Source organism: Schistocerca nitens, chromosome 2 (assembly GCF_023898315.1).
Source record: "Schistocerca nitens isolate TAMUIC-IGC-003100 chromosome 2, iqSchNite1.1, whole genome shotgun sequence".
Lineage (NCBI taxonomy): Eukaryota > Metazoa > Arthropoda > Insecta > Orthoptera > Acrididae > Schistocerca > Schistocerca nitens.
The window spans coordinates 827333661-827349035 of record NC_064615.1 but is presented as its reverse complement, the minus strand read 5'-3'; the positions used below and the strand labels follow the sequence as shown (position 1 = coordinate 827349035).

Genomic DNA, 15375 nt, shown 5'->3' with positions numbered 1-15375 from the left:
GCTTCGCCAGCGTGTCATACCCGCGCTACAGGAGAGAGACGCATTGAACTCAACAGTTTTCATGCAAGATGGGGCGCCACCGCACATCGCTCGTCAAGTTCACCTGCTTCTCCAAAACACATTTGGAGACGATCGAATTCCAAGCCGATCGTTTCCAAATGTTTGGCCAGCACGATCACCTGATCTCACTCCCCGTGATTTCTGGTTGTGGGGCTACCAAAATGAACATTCATACACGTGCTGATCTGAAGCGCAGCATATCGAGAGAGGTAGTCAGAACACCTACGGACATGCTTCGTTCTTCTGTGCAGAATGCAATCCGGCGTTTTCAGACTCTTCTGGACACTGATGGGCGCCATACTGAGCCCCTTTTGTAGCAAAATGATACCGGTGTGCAATGGTATGATGTACCTTAGCAGTATATTAAAAGTGTTTAAGTTGAATTGATTCTGCATTATTTCTCTTTCCAATATCCTTAACATTAATGCTACCAATTTTGGTGGTCGTACGGTAATTAGTTTCTGTGTTAGTAAAGTGTTAAATTGAGAAAGTGTAATGGAAAAATGGAAATGAGCGTTTAGCGTCATTGGCCGGGAGGCCCCTTGCGGAGCAAGTCCGGCCGCCTTGGTGCAGGTCTTATTACATTCGACGCCACGTTGGGCGACCTGCGTACCGGATGGGGATGAAATGATAATGAAGACAGCACAACACCCAGTCCTTGAGTGGAGAAAATCCCCGACCCAGCCGGGAATCGAACCCGGGCCCGTAGGACGGGCACGCTAACCACTCAGCCAGCGGGGCGAAGAGGGAAAGTGTAATCATAACCACCTGGTACATTAACAAAATCTAGAACACTATCAGCTGTAATTTCACATCCCGTTCATTGGGTATCGGTTTCGAGGCTACACTACGCCATCCTCAGGCCTTCTGTATCAGATAGCGGCTGAACTGCCTCAACGACAGCAGTATGTACGTCATACGTAAAAATAAGCACCAGCTCTTGCTCACACTGCGTTTGCACACGACAACACCTTGAACACAAGAGGATCGATATTTTACCAATATCAGTATTGATAACAGGCAAAAACCGTCGAAATTCTCGATTCAAGGAATATATGAACAGTCTATACACATAATTAAATTTGTACGGAACCCTCAGAGCGCGTGCCCTTTTCGCTCTTGGCCAATTTTTTTAACCATCGCTTCATTTGCTGACTTCCATACGGCGGGTATGCCTCCTTTCGCAGTGCTTTATTAAGTAAGTCTGTCAAAAACTGGATAAACTGTGGTTCGACATTTTTATGGTTGCAGAGTGTACTCCAAAAGCCGCAACAGCTGTGAGCCCTTACCCCGTGTTGTATGATGAGGCTCCCTGCTGGATTACTGAGGAGGGCGACGTGGTGTGCAGGTGAACCTGACGGTGGACTGCACGACGGCGCTGGATGGCGGCGCCGAAGACGCGGCGGTGAGCACCAGCCGGTCCCGCGGGCTGCACCGGCCGTCGTTCACCCAGCAGGGGTCCGGCCTGCCCGTGCACCAGCCGCTGGAGCGCGCCTCGTCGCTGGTGCCCGCGCCCAGGGACAGCCTGGGCCTCGAGCCCGCCATGCAGGTAAACGCGCTCGGTGCTCTGCACAGCGGAAGCATCGAACGGGATGTCGCAAGGGTCAATATTAGGACCTCTTGGTCTTAACCTACATATCTACATCTACACTCATGCTCATAAGTTAAGGATAATGCTGATATTTGGTGAAACAACGCCTGGTTGGCGGTTTGAGGGTTTAAATCACCTCGCGGTATGACCATGCGGTGCATTTGACGTGCGGTCGTCCCACGGTGGCGCTGACAACAGTCCACATACGCAGAGGTGTGTTGGTGCATGTCAGAGTATGGTGCAGCGAGTAAGTGTGCTGACATTTTCAGACGTGCTGATGGTGACTGTGTGTTGAAAATGGCTCAAAGAACACATATTGATGACGTTATGAGGGGTAGAATACCAGGAAGACTGGAGGCTGGTCAAACACAGCAGGTCGTAGCACGGGCCCTCCGTGTGCCACAAAGTGTGATCTCAAGATTATGGCAACGATTGCAGCAGACAGGAAACATGTCCAGGCGCAACAGTACGCGAGGTCCACAGTGTAAAACAGCACGAGAAGACCGATATCTCACCATCAGTGCCCGCAGACGGCTACGGAGTATTGTAGGTAGCCTTGCTTGGGACATTACCGCAGCCACTGGAACAGTTGTCTCCAGACACACACTGCACAGACGACTGAACAGACATGGTTTATTCGCCCGCAGATCTGCAAGGTGCATTCCACTGACCCCTGGTCACAAAAGAGCCCGTAAAGCCAGGTGTCAAGAACATAGTACATGGCTACTGGAACAGTAGTCCCAGGTTATGTTCACAGACGTGTCCTGGTATAGTCTGAACAGTGATTCTCCCCATGTTTTCACCTGGCGTGAACCAGGAACCAGATACCAACCCCTTAATGTCCTTGAAAAGGACCTGTATGGAGGTCGTGGTTTGATGGCGTGGGATGGGATTATGATTGGTGCACGTACACCGCTGCATGTCTTTGACAGAGGAACTGTAACAGGTCAAGTGTATCGGGACGTCATTTTGCACCAGCATGTCCGCCTTTTCAGGGGTGCAGTGGGTCCCACCTTCCTCCTGATGGATGATAACGCACGCCCCCACCGGGCTGCCGTCGTGGAGGAGTGCCTTGAAACAGAAGATATCAGGCGAATTGCCTGCCTGTTCTCCAGACCTAAACCCCATCGAGCACGTCTGGGATGCTCTCGGTCGACGTATCGCTGCACGTCTTCAAACCCCTAGGACACTTAGGAGCTCCGACAGGCACTGGTGCTAGAATGGGAGGCTATACCCCAGCAGCTGCTCGACCACCTGATCCAGAGTATGCCAACCCGTTGTGCTGCCTGTGCACCTGTGCATGGTGATCATATCGCATATTGATGTCGGGTTACATGCGCAGGAAACTGTGGCGTTTTGTAGCACAAGTGTTTCGGGACGGTTTTCTCAAATTATCACCAATACCGTGGACTTACAGATTCGTGTCGTTCCCTATGTGCCTATGCTAATAGCGCCATTTCTGTGTAGTGCCACGTTGTGTGGAACCACATTCTGCAATAATCCTTAATTTATGAGCATGAGTGTGTATCCACATACATACTACGCAAGCCAACGTAAGATGTATGGCGAAGGGTACCCTTACCACTGCCATTCATTTCCTCTCCTGTTCCACTGGCTAACAGAACGAGAGAAAACGACTGTATGTACGCCTACGTATGAGCCCTAGTTTCTTGTATCTTATATTCGTGGTCCTTACACGCAATGAATGTTGGAGGCAACAGTATCGTTCTGCAGTCACTTTCAAATGTCGGCTCTCTAAATTTTCTCATTGCCAAAAAGAACGTAGCCTTCCCTCCAGGTACTCCCATTTGAGTTCCTGAAGTATCTCCGTAATACTGCGGTGTTGTTCGTACCTACCAGTAACAAATATAGCAGCCCATTTATGAACTGCTTCGATGTCTTCCTTCAATCCAACATGATACGGATCCCAAACACTCCAACACTACTCAAGAATGTGTCGAACTAGCGACCTATAGGCGGTCTCCTTTACAGATGAGCCACACTTCCCCACAATTCTCCCAACAAACCGACATCGACCATTCGTCTTTCCTACTACAATCCTCACATGCTCGTTCCATTTCATGTCACTTTTCAACGTTATTCACATATTTCAACGACATGGCTGTGTCAGTCAGGTCTCTACTTACGCTGTATCCGACCATAACAGGTTTGTTTTCCCTACTCATCCTCATTAACTTACATTTTTCTACATTTAGAGCTACATGCCATTCATCACACGAACTAGAAATTTTGCCTAACCCATCTTGTATCCTCCTAAGTCACTAAATGACAAAACCTGCCCATACGAGGTGCGGCTAGAAAAAAACCGGACTGATGCTGGAAAAAAACATTTATTTACAATTATTTACAATTTCATGTTATCTCCTTCAATGTACTCTCCTCCTCGGTCTCTACACCGCTCCATACGAATTTTCCACTGTTCATAGCAATGCTGCAGGTCATTTTCGGTAAGTCCATACATTACTTCCGTCGCTTTTTCTTTTACTGCTTCAACAGTCTTAAATCTAGTTCCTTTCAAAGCTGACTTGACTTTAGGGAAAAGAAAAAAGTCACAGGGGGCCAAATCAGGTGAGTAGGGTGGATGATCTAAGATGGGAATGTTGTGTTTTGCCAAAAACGTCTTCACTGACAACGCACTGTGAGCTGGAGCATTGTCTTGGTGAAGGATCCATGACTTTTTTCTCCACAAATCGTTCCGTTTTCTCCGTACTCGCTCACGTAGTGTAGCCAGGGCGCTAATGTAGTAATGCTGATTCACTGTTTGTCCCTCTGGTACCCAATCAAATTGCACAATCCCTTTGATGTCAAAAAAAAAAAAACAATCATCATTGCCTTGAATTTCGATTTTGACATTCGTGCTTTTTTTTGTCGTGGAGAACCAGGAGTTTTCCAATGCATCGATTGGCGTTTAGTTTCGGGATCGTAAGTAAAAAAACCACGATTCATCGCAAGTAATAACATTTTGTAAGAAGTTGGGATCACTTTCAATGTTTTCCAGGATGTCAGAACAAATCATTCTTCGGCGTTCCTTCTGTTCAATTGTGAGACACTTTGGAACCATTTTTGAACACACTTTGTTCATGTTGAAACTTTCATGAAGAATCTGCCTAACACTTTCCTTGTCAACTCCTGTTAACTCAGACACTGCTCTGATTGTTAAACGGCGATCTTGTCGAACAAGTTTACCGATTTTTTCAATGTTTGCATCAGTTTTTGCTGACAATGGTCTGCCAGTGCGAGTGTCATCACTGGTGTCTTCGCGGCCATCTTTAAATCGTTTAAACCACTCAAACACTTGTGTTCGCGATAAACAATCATCGCCGTACACTTGTTGTAACATTACAAACGTTTCACTTGCAGATTTTCCTAGTTTGAAACAAAATTTGATGTTAACACGCTGTTCTTTCTGTACACTCAACATTTTCCGACGCACAGACAAAACGTCAACTACTTAAAACAGACGCCACGGGCAGACTGAGTGCAGGAGGCAGATGAAACTCGAGCAGTAGGCGGAGCGAGAGTCACGCGACAGGCCACGCGACTTTCAGCCTCATTGCATTCGTTTTATTGTTTCACCAGTACTAGTTCGGTTTTTTTCCAGCCACACCTCGTACACCACAGCATCATTAGCAACCGGCCGTAGATTCATGTTCACCCTGTCCTCCAGAGCATTTATGTATTTAGAATCGTCTCACACTTCCACTCGCCGTCGAGGACAACGTACTAGGTCTTGTTACTTAAGAATTATTCGAGCCACTCTCATACACTTTGTGATCAAAAGTATCCGGACACCTGGCTGAAAATAACTTACAAGTTCGTGGCGCCCTCCATCGATAATGCTGGAATTCAGTACAGTGTTGGCCCACCCTTAGCCTTGATGACAGCTTCCACTCTCGCAGGCATACGTTCAATCAGGTGCTGGAGGTTTCTTGGGGAATGGCAGCCCATTCTACATGGAGTGCTGCACTGAGCAGAGGATTGATGTCAGTCGGTGAGGCCTGGCACGAAGTCGACGTCCCAAAACATCCCAAAGGTGTTCCATAGGATTCAGGTAAGGACTCTGTGCAGGCTACTCCATTACAGGGATATTATTGTCTTGTAACCTCTTCGCCACGGGCCGTGCATTTTGAACAGGTGCTCGATTGTGTTGAAGGACGCCATCGCCATCCTGAATTGCTTTTCAATAGTGGGAAGCAAGAAGGTGCTTAAAACATCAATGTAGGCCTGTGATGTGATAGTGCCACGCAAAACAACAAGGGGTACAAGCCCCCTCAATGAAAAACACGACCACACCTTAACGCGACCGCCTCCGAATTTTACTGTTGGCACTACACACACTGGCAGATGGCGTTCACCGGGCATTCGTCATACCCACACACCATCATCGGACCACGCTATTGTGTACCGTGATTCGTCACTCCACACAACGTTTTTCCACTGTTCAATCGTCCAATGTTTACGCTCCTTACACCAAGCGAGACGTCGTTTGGCATTTACCGGCGTGATGTGTGGCTTATGAACAGCCGCTCGGCCTGAAATCCAAGTTTTCTCACCTCCTGCCTGACTGTCATAGTACTTGCAGTAGATCCTGATGCAGTTTGGAATTACTGTGTGATGGTGTGGTCAGATGTCTGACTATTACACATTGCGACCCTCTTCAACTGTCGGCGGTCTCTGTCAGTCAAAAGACGAGGTCGGCCAACAGTGGACCTAGGGACGTTTAGGAGTGTGGAAATCTCGCGAACAGGCGTATGACACAAGTGACACCCAATCACCTGACCACGTTCCAAGTCCGTGAGTTCCGTGGAGCGCCCCATTCTGCTCTCTAACGATGTCTAGTGAGTACTGAGGTCGCTGATATGGAGGACCTGGCAGTAGGTGGCAGCACAATGTACCTAATGTGAAAAACGTATGTGTCTGGGGGTGTCCGGATACTTTTGATCACATAGTCTATCTCGGAACTTATTCCATATGAAGCCGGGCACTGTATCAAACGCTTTCCCATGACGTGAGAAAAGGGCGAGTCGGGTCTCTTGCGAGCGGTGCTTTCTAAAACCGTGCAGATTCGTGGACCGGAGCTTTCCCGTCTCAAGAAAATTTATTATATTCGAAGTGAGAATATGTTCAAGGATGCTGCAGCAACTGATGTTAAGGATCTTGATCTGTAATTTTATGGGTCCATTATTTTACCCGCCTACGTACGGGAGTCACCTGCGCTTTTTTCCAGCCGCTTGTTACTTCGGGCTGACCGAGATATTCGCGATAAATAGTCTCCCTACAACTTCAAGTGGAGCTTCAAAATCTTTAATGTTTCCAAATGACCCAGGAATAGTCATCAAGGTTCCAAATTCAGCCTTAGTAGACAATGCACAGATGACAACTAAACAGACGATTGTTTAAATCTTAATCTCACAAAGACTCAAAGTGAGCGGTTTCAAACAAGCAATGATGACTTGTGAGCACCTGAAGTAGAGTTAATAGTCATACACAAATTCAAAAACACTTTGTAAAAATCGTTAGGGGAATTGTTGCATAACAAGCAAGGCTTCTGGTAACAAAACCAACCAAGTCATTGAAGGCATATTTTTCAGTATGAGAGGAAACAATGATAATCACAAAAGGTTTTCATTCATAGTTACATCGTTAATTGTTTAATATTTAAGTTCTATTGTTTTGTGCAATCTATTTCATAATTAACTCATTTTTTGGTTAATTTAAATGTTGACTTGGCCGCTTTTGTTCCAATTTTATATAATTTTACTCTTTTTTATAAGACTGTGTGCTCTTAAAATTTCAAATTCTTATGAAAAAAAGCAGTTGAATGAAAATAAAGTGACACTGTAATTACTTTTCTTTATAGCAATAAAAAAGCATTTCAATATAGACTGGATACTAACATATCAAGGAAAACTGAGGAGAATACAAAACAGGATTTCTCTCACTAGAAGTCTGTAGTTCACTTCGATCCTGAACACTGTAAAAAGAAAACGATCTGAAAATAATCAAGTATGTTAACACAATCATTATGACACGTTGTTCACACATACTGAGTAATATTGTTGTTTTCAGTCTTCAGTTTGCTCTAATTTAATTTAAAACGTCAGGCATTTCGTGTGTACCATTGGCGCAGATTTAGGAGATCCTGCAAGCTGTTTCACTAACTAATATTATTGTTTTATGAAACTGCAACAACTGAATACCTTCCGATCTTGAGCCAGTGTGTTTCTGCTGAAGACTTGTTTTAAAGACAGTAAGGGTAATGCCTCTGTGTAGTGTCAATAGAGCCAACGATTTTCCTCTTTTTAACAGACTTTCGTACTCCCCAGTATCATTATTGTAAAATACCTCACTGTTTACTTTGTTATAATCCTGTTCCTTCTCTGTTTCCTGCTTAATAATTCGTTTGGTCTTAGCCATTGGAAAATTGTATTGAACAGGAAGCTTCAATACATCAGCAGACTGTGATTTCCAGTCGTTCATCTCACTAGCCACACAGATGCAAACTATTTCCATGTTTAGATAACATTTCTTCATATTCATCAGGAAATAGGATTGCTTTCGCGACAATTACGGTAAGAATCCTGCGAATACGGAAATTGGTGGACATGACTGGTGTTGTCAAAGTACAAATGAAATATTGTGATTTCAAAGAATATACAATATAAAGAATTATTTTACCTGCTGATATGGTCACTTTCTTGCGCAATCTAATAACAGTGGATTCCAGACAAAAACGCTGCAACATGATGATCGTTGCTCGTTCCTTGACGTGGCCGGATATGAATTCACAGGCTTCGAGACTTGGCCCGTTTTGTTGTAGAACGAAGAATTCAGTTCACTGTAGCACGAAAACATTGGAAAATCTAGAAGCATATTCTCGTTTCACCTCTTATTGATATCCTTGTGTTTTAATTGATAACTTGAATTAAGTTTCGTAAATTTTGTGACTTGGCCCTTTTTGATACTAGACGCCTCAAGTTGTAATCGTACACATAAATTAACCACAAAGCTCAGTTCACTGTGTTATGTCAACAGAAGTTTATCTCATTTAGGTGACCTACATACATTCCTTGTCTTAAGGAATTACACTGTCTGATCAAAAGTACCCAGGTACTTATTAGCGGACATTAATGTGGGATGTGTCCATCCTTTGACTTTTTGATGGCTTCAAATCTGCTAAGGACAGTTTCAATAAAGTGTCTAAATGTCTGTGTACGAATAGCAGCCCATTCTTCTTCAAGAGCAGAAAACAGAGGAAGTAGACATAACATACTCGTATTTCTTGTAGTGGCCATTTTCGCAGCAGCAGCATATAAATTGCAGTTGTTTCAAAGGAAATGCCTTTTTGCATGCTGCACATCAAAACTTTTTATTTTTATTTATGGCCCCAGACGCGTTTCGCCTTTTTTACAAGGCATCTTCAGTGGGTGTCCTGAAATATTACGTGATTTGTCCATTTTCACCGATAGGTTATGGTTTCACATCTAGGTTATAGATTTAAAAACAGTTCCTTAACTTTTTTTATGAAATTGCAAGGTACTTACAGGTAACTTCTAATTCAATGCATCTAAGCAAACTGCTTTTTCTCATCTGGCAACCAGATGGACATCCTACAGTTCACTATCGGTTCACTTTTTACGTTACACATCACTGTAACTGCCATCTATCTTTTTAATACAAAGTTTCATTTGCTTTTCTAAGTGTTACCAACATTCTCAGGTTTCTGCATTCAACTGTTGTGTGTGTGTGTGTGTATTAGAAAAAAAATCTCTCTCCCTCTTCTCTTCTCACTATACAAATTAATGCTGACTGACAAGCGTCATAGTTTTTCTCAAGAAAACCTAGAAAATGTTTGTTCTTCCTCGTGAAGCCAACTATGGTCTAGATGTTTGAAACCACGATTTATCCAGCATTCATTAAATTACCTCTTACACCTATTTCAATATGTAGCTATACCTGTTTTATATTCCATTTTCATGTTGGAAAAACTGAAGAGGTTTAGGATCATTTTGAGCATTACAGTCGTATTATGTTTCCTGCGTTGTGCAACTGTGCATATTTTCATTTTCCTTGTTTTTAATGATTAATGATACGTTCATATATCAATACTGCGTATTTTACATTAGTTTTACAAGTTAGTTTTTCTGAGTAATACGTTTTAGGGTCTGTTTTAGGTTTTATGTAGCTTAAATGAGGTACTGAAAGAGCCTATTTTAGATGCTAAAATGCACTTTTCACAACCTAATGATACGCTGCCTAGAAATAAGCATATAAAATTAATGACTTTAGACTCGTATTAATTCTACACGGTTACAGTTTGTTGCTGTGCAGCAGAATGAGAGATTCTTAGGACGGCTATTGTATACCCGAAACAGGTAATATTATTCAAAAGACTTTACGATCAAGACAATTAAATAAAAAATTAGGGAGAAACCTATGGCTTATGAGTAACTGCTCGAGAACTGTACGCCTTTCTCTTTCACTCCGTACGCGTAGTCATTGTCGTGGCTGGACTGCAGGTAACACTTAGGGACTCACGAGTGATTGCTGCCGCTGACTTCATGAAAATTGTTACAGCCACCTCCGGCAATGGTCGATGGTCCCTGGTAGTCAGTGTATTAGGTCTGCCCGGTCTTTGTTTAGCTGTGGCTGTTCCTTCGCGTTTTCCTCTTCACAGTCACACCACCAAGGCAGCTTTAGAAGGGTTAAAATGACCGTGATGGATTTCTTACTCAGGTGATATCCAATAATTAGTCCACCTTCAAAGCATTTGAGCTCTCTGTGCTGGCCCATTCCTGCTGTTACAGCTTCTCTTCTGTCAAAATACTCCCCGCCTTCTTTTATACTGGCGAATCAGCATCTCGTGATATCTAGTGGTTAACTCTACATTACGTAAGGGTGTCCGGATCCTTTTGTTCAAATAGTGTATCTTCTAGGACAGTGCACCTGAAGTATATATAAAGTGTTTATTCGGCTGAAATGATCATTCAGAATATAGTTTAAGGCGAAGAACAGTACATCTGACAGAAGTCTGTATAAGGATTTTGGGAATCATATACTCACTTCCTAATACATTTATCTTTTAGTGGGTTTCGTTGCTGAGGATAAATATCTGTTTCAGCAGAACTCTGACTTACAAAATCGCAATACAAGTATAATCTTTTACAAATTCTAAGTACAATTTAAATTTAACTCGGCACTTGATTTTAATAACATTTTAGTTACCCTAAAGGATAAAAATTAGTACATTCGAAAATAAATAAAACTGGTGCATAGTGTGCTTCGCGTAAGCTATTCAGCTCAAAGATTTTTTGTAACGATTAAATAGTTGTTCTGTTTTGACTCAAGCGATTTGTAAGAAAACCCTCAAAATCGACATAGTCTCTTGCCGTAGGTGTATTAGTTGCAGAGGTTTACAAACGGAACTGCCAGAAGAGTCAGAGATCTAAAACAGGCAAATTAAAGACCGTTTCATTACGTTAAAACGTTAAATAGCGGAACCTGCTCCGATTCCGTTATATTTCAACTGGATCAGTGGTTTTAATTAATTATTTCACTTCCTACATGTTCCCATCATATGCATATACATCTGCCTTACTCTGAAGCTCATACTTAAGTACTTGGCAGAGGGTCCATAGAACCACTTTCACACTATTTTTCTACTGATCCATTGTCGAATAATATGTGGGAGAAATTAACACTGAAACCTTTCTGGGCAAGCTATGATTTCCACTGTTTTATTACAATGGTCATTTTTCCCTTTGTGGGTGGAATTAAACGGATTATTCTTAATACACAAGGACCTCACACTCTTTATTGTTTTTTGTCAATTGCCTGTTTTAGTACCCTAGGAATATTTCATCTAAATCATTCGGCAACTCGTTCTGATGTTCTGATGACTTTATAACAACATCTGCCAGCAGTCTAAGAGAGCTACTCAGATTATCTCCAAAATATTTTATATAGGCTGATAACAGCGGAGGTCCTATAACACTACCTTCAGGACCCTGGACGATTTACCTTCAGTTACTACGAACTGTAACACAGCCGCACAACAGATACAAACTCATTAGCCACGTAATTTTATTAGAAGGTTCTTTGTGAAGAACGGCGTCGAAAATCTTTTGAAAATTTAGAAATATGGAATTAACTTGAAAACCTCTGGCAACAACACTCATTACTTCAGGTGAATAAAGAGCCATTTGTGTTTCACAAGAATAATATTTTCTGAATCCGATGTTTTCATCGAGGTACTTCGTAACGTTGCAACAGAGAATGCTGGGTGTTTGTAACGGGTGCAAACAAATGGGCTGGGTAAGGGTCAATGAAAAAAGCAAATAATGACAATACACATAGTTCCGGAATGCGATGACTGCCCTGGTACGACGTCTTACAGTTGAGTATATGAAAATTTTATAACAGAGTACTTGGATGATGTTGCTTACGGTGAAAATGCATGATAGTGCACCGGCACATTTTCATGTGTTTTATGTATGTGGATATGTAAAAGGTTTGATTTATTCCAGCGCTGCAGTTAAAGTCAATGAACTCCGGGTGTTCACTGTTGATAGGTCTCAGTTCATGTGCAACAAGCTTATTTCTTTCTCCAAACAACAATTTGACAAGTAGAAAGAATATATAAAATACCTCTTTTATGGATTTAAAAATTAGCTTTTTTCCTGTCTACAAGTCTGCTAGGCGAGGGCATTCATGGATTTTAATTTTGCAGAACTGCTGTTAAAACACTTAACACCTATTTGACTGTACGCTGGCAACTCTGCTGATCGACATTCATGCAGGGCTTCCATACTGAACTTTAAGTTCAGAACGTTTGCAAAAGGGTATCCTTTAAATGTAGTTATTCCGTCAGTTTTAAACGGTTGTTCTGATGCTAGTTTCACAGGATGAAGTCCTACACATTTTGATAGAATATAACCGTATTTTTAAGCCAATTTAACTGGGATTGGAGCTTCAGAAGCAGATTTTTTCGTATACCCTTCAGTGTAGTGAACGTCATCGATTCCACTGATTTCGTCCAGTATTCCGTCTCATGACTAATTTCCATATATGTTTACTGAAATTCTTCCTTTATGGCAGCTGTTTTCTTTCAATACTCCATTTTTCATTGTTTGCTTTCGGTGTCCTCATTTCAGTTTTACTTTTCGTACACGCAACACATTAACTGCACCTAAATCAGTATTCCCTTTAACGGAAAATAGCTTAACCGTGTGCAATGCATTTGCCAGCTGTGGAATAACATTGTTTGTGGGTACCAGTCCTAATTCTGCTATATATATATATATATATATATATATATATATATATATATATATATATATATATATATATATATATGACTGTACCGCGCAGAAAACGTTCTGGATTGAGAGAAATTTGTTTGTCTTGCTTTAATATCACACTTCCGTGTAATACTTACATCGTCTTTGATGGTGTCAGTATTAAGAATCTCCAGGTACTTCACTGGTGGATAATAAAACTGTATACCGACAGAACATAATTTATAAGCTGTTTTCGGTCTAGAGTATCTCGAAGGTGTAGTTATAACCAGTAAATATTCGGGTATTCTTATTAGTGTAGCAGACAAACTGCAGAACATTGCCAATCGCCATACAGCAGCTGTTCTGAAATTATTCGTTATCTGACACTACGTGGTGTAATTATTGGCACATAGAACAGTGGAGCACATTGTAAATACTTTTTGTTCGAGTTTAAAACACTTAAATATTATTAAATTTAAATATTATTAATATTAATTAATATTATTAAATAATTAATATTATTAAATATTAAATAGTTTTAACCATAAGAGAATAGAAGCTTTCGAAATGTGGTGCTACAGAAGAAAGCTGAAGATTAGATGGGTACATCACGTAACTAATGAAGAGGTATTGAATAGAATTGGGGAGGAGAGAAATTTGTGGCACAACTTGACTAGAAGAGGGGATCGGTTGGTAGGACATGTTCTGAGGCATCAAGGGATCACCAATTTAGTATTGGAGGGCAGCGTGGAGGGTAAAAATTGTAGAGGGAGACCAAGAGATGAATACACTAAGCGGATTCAGAAGGATATAGGTTGCAGCAGGTACTGGGAGATGAAGCTTGCACAGGATAGAGTAGCATGGAGAGCTGCATCAAACCAGTCTCTGGACTGAAGACCATAACAACAACAACAAATATTCTTGCACAGGATCAGACACACGATCCATTCTGTAGTTGTATGTTGTAACCTCGATCCTGGTAGTATCATATTCTTTATCCAGGAGGACGTAAAATTTTCTTGTAGTCGCTTGCCTTGATATTTTATGAAATCTGTAAGGTGATTACTGATAACTTTATTCACCCGTGGACTTATCATTGGTCATATAAATTTATCAGATATCTTACCCTACAATTAGTGGTCATCCACTTTAAACAGTCTATTCGCACTGTCTTATAACTGTCCACAATCACATTGACGTTTCTCTGGCAGTCTCCTTCCTTGCAGAAGTTGTGGTTTGATATCAGTAGTCGGATATCTCTATTTTATTAAAAATTCCGGCAAAATCTTGTGTTATGTCCAAATCCTTTCTCATCTATAAAAATTCAACACTGAAAGAAGCACATGGGGAAGCAGTGCAATGTCACAATGGTTTTGACTACTGAATATACCATATACAAAGATTTTGAGGTCGGTACGCCCATGTAACATTATGCCTTCCCACACCATAACAAAAAGGCTACCAAAACGATCACGTTCTACAATGTTCCCGGGTGCACTACATGTTCCCATCTCTCTCCGTATGAGAGTACTACCATAATAACTGCTCAGCCTGAAGCTGCTCTCATCCGAGACGAGCACACGATCCCAGGTCTCATTGGTACAGTCCTTATGCTGTTGACACAATCGAAAACTGTGCCGGCCGGCCGGTGTGACCGAGCGGTTCTAAGCTCTTCAGTCTGGAACCGCGCTGCTGCTACAGTCGCAGGTTCGAATCCTGCCGCGTGCATGGATGTGTGTGATGTCCTTAGGTTAGTTAGGTTTAAGTAGTTCTAAGTCTAGGGGAGTGACGACCACAGATGTTAAGTCCCATAGTGGTTAGAGCTATTTGAAAACTGTGCCACTGATGTGAAGATGTCAACGGAACACAATGTAATGGTTATCAGGAAAAGAGACCAACCACCTGGAAGATCTGTGCCGCTCTGGAACGTGAGACTGCATGCATTGCAATCCTGTTAAGTGTGGTTGCAGTTACACCTATCCGATGTTGGACTGTCCTTGATGTTGCAGAATATAGTGTTGATCTGCTCCTGTAGTTGAGCAAGGTTGACCAGCTCCTCTCCTTCGGGAAGCAGTGCCTGTGGTTCAGAACACTCCCCGAGTATGTGAAACAATGGTGTGAGCAAACCCAAACTACTGGGGTCCACTAGTCACACTTGCCTTGTTCCAGTTTCCCGATTACGCTTCCCCGTGGGTAGTTGGTTGGTTCAAATGGCTCGGAACACTATGCGACTTAACTTCTGAGGTCATCAGTCGCCTAGAACTTAGAACTACTTAAACCTAACTAACCTAAGGACATCACACACATCCATGCCCGAGGCAGGATTCGAACCTGCGACCTTAGCGGTCGCTCGGCTGCAGACTGTAGCGCCCAGAACCGCACGGCCACTCCAGCCGGCCCGTGTGAAGTCATCCGAATGTTGTC

The 15375-nt window shown here is 42.3% G+C and overlaps 1 protein-coding gene across 1 annotated transcript in view; it reads left to right on the top strand.

Moving 5' to 3' along the window:
* Nucleotides 1–15375, top strand: part of LOC126235364 (uncharacterized) — a gene marked incomplete at its 3' end in the record, with an annotated part of 1261863 nt that overhangs the window by 698412 nt on the left and 548076 nt on the right. The window contains exon 28 of the mRNA XM_049944087.1: nucleotides 1409–1609. Within this exon, the coding sequence (XP_049800044.1) occupies nucleotides 1409–1609 (201 nt within the window). The remainder of the gene's footprint in view (nucleotides 1–1408; nucleotides 1610–15375) is intronic.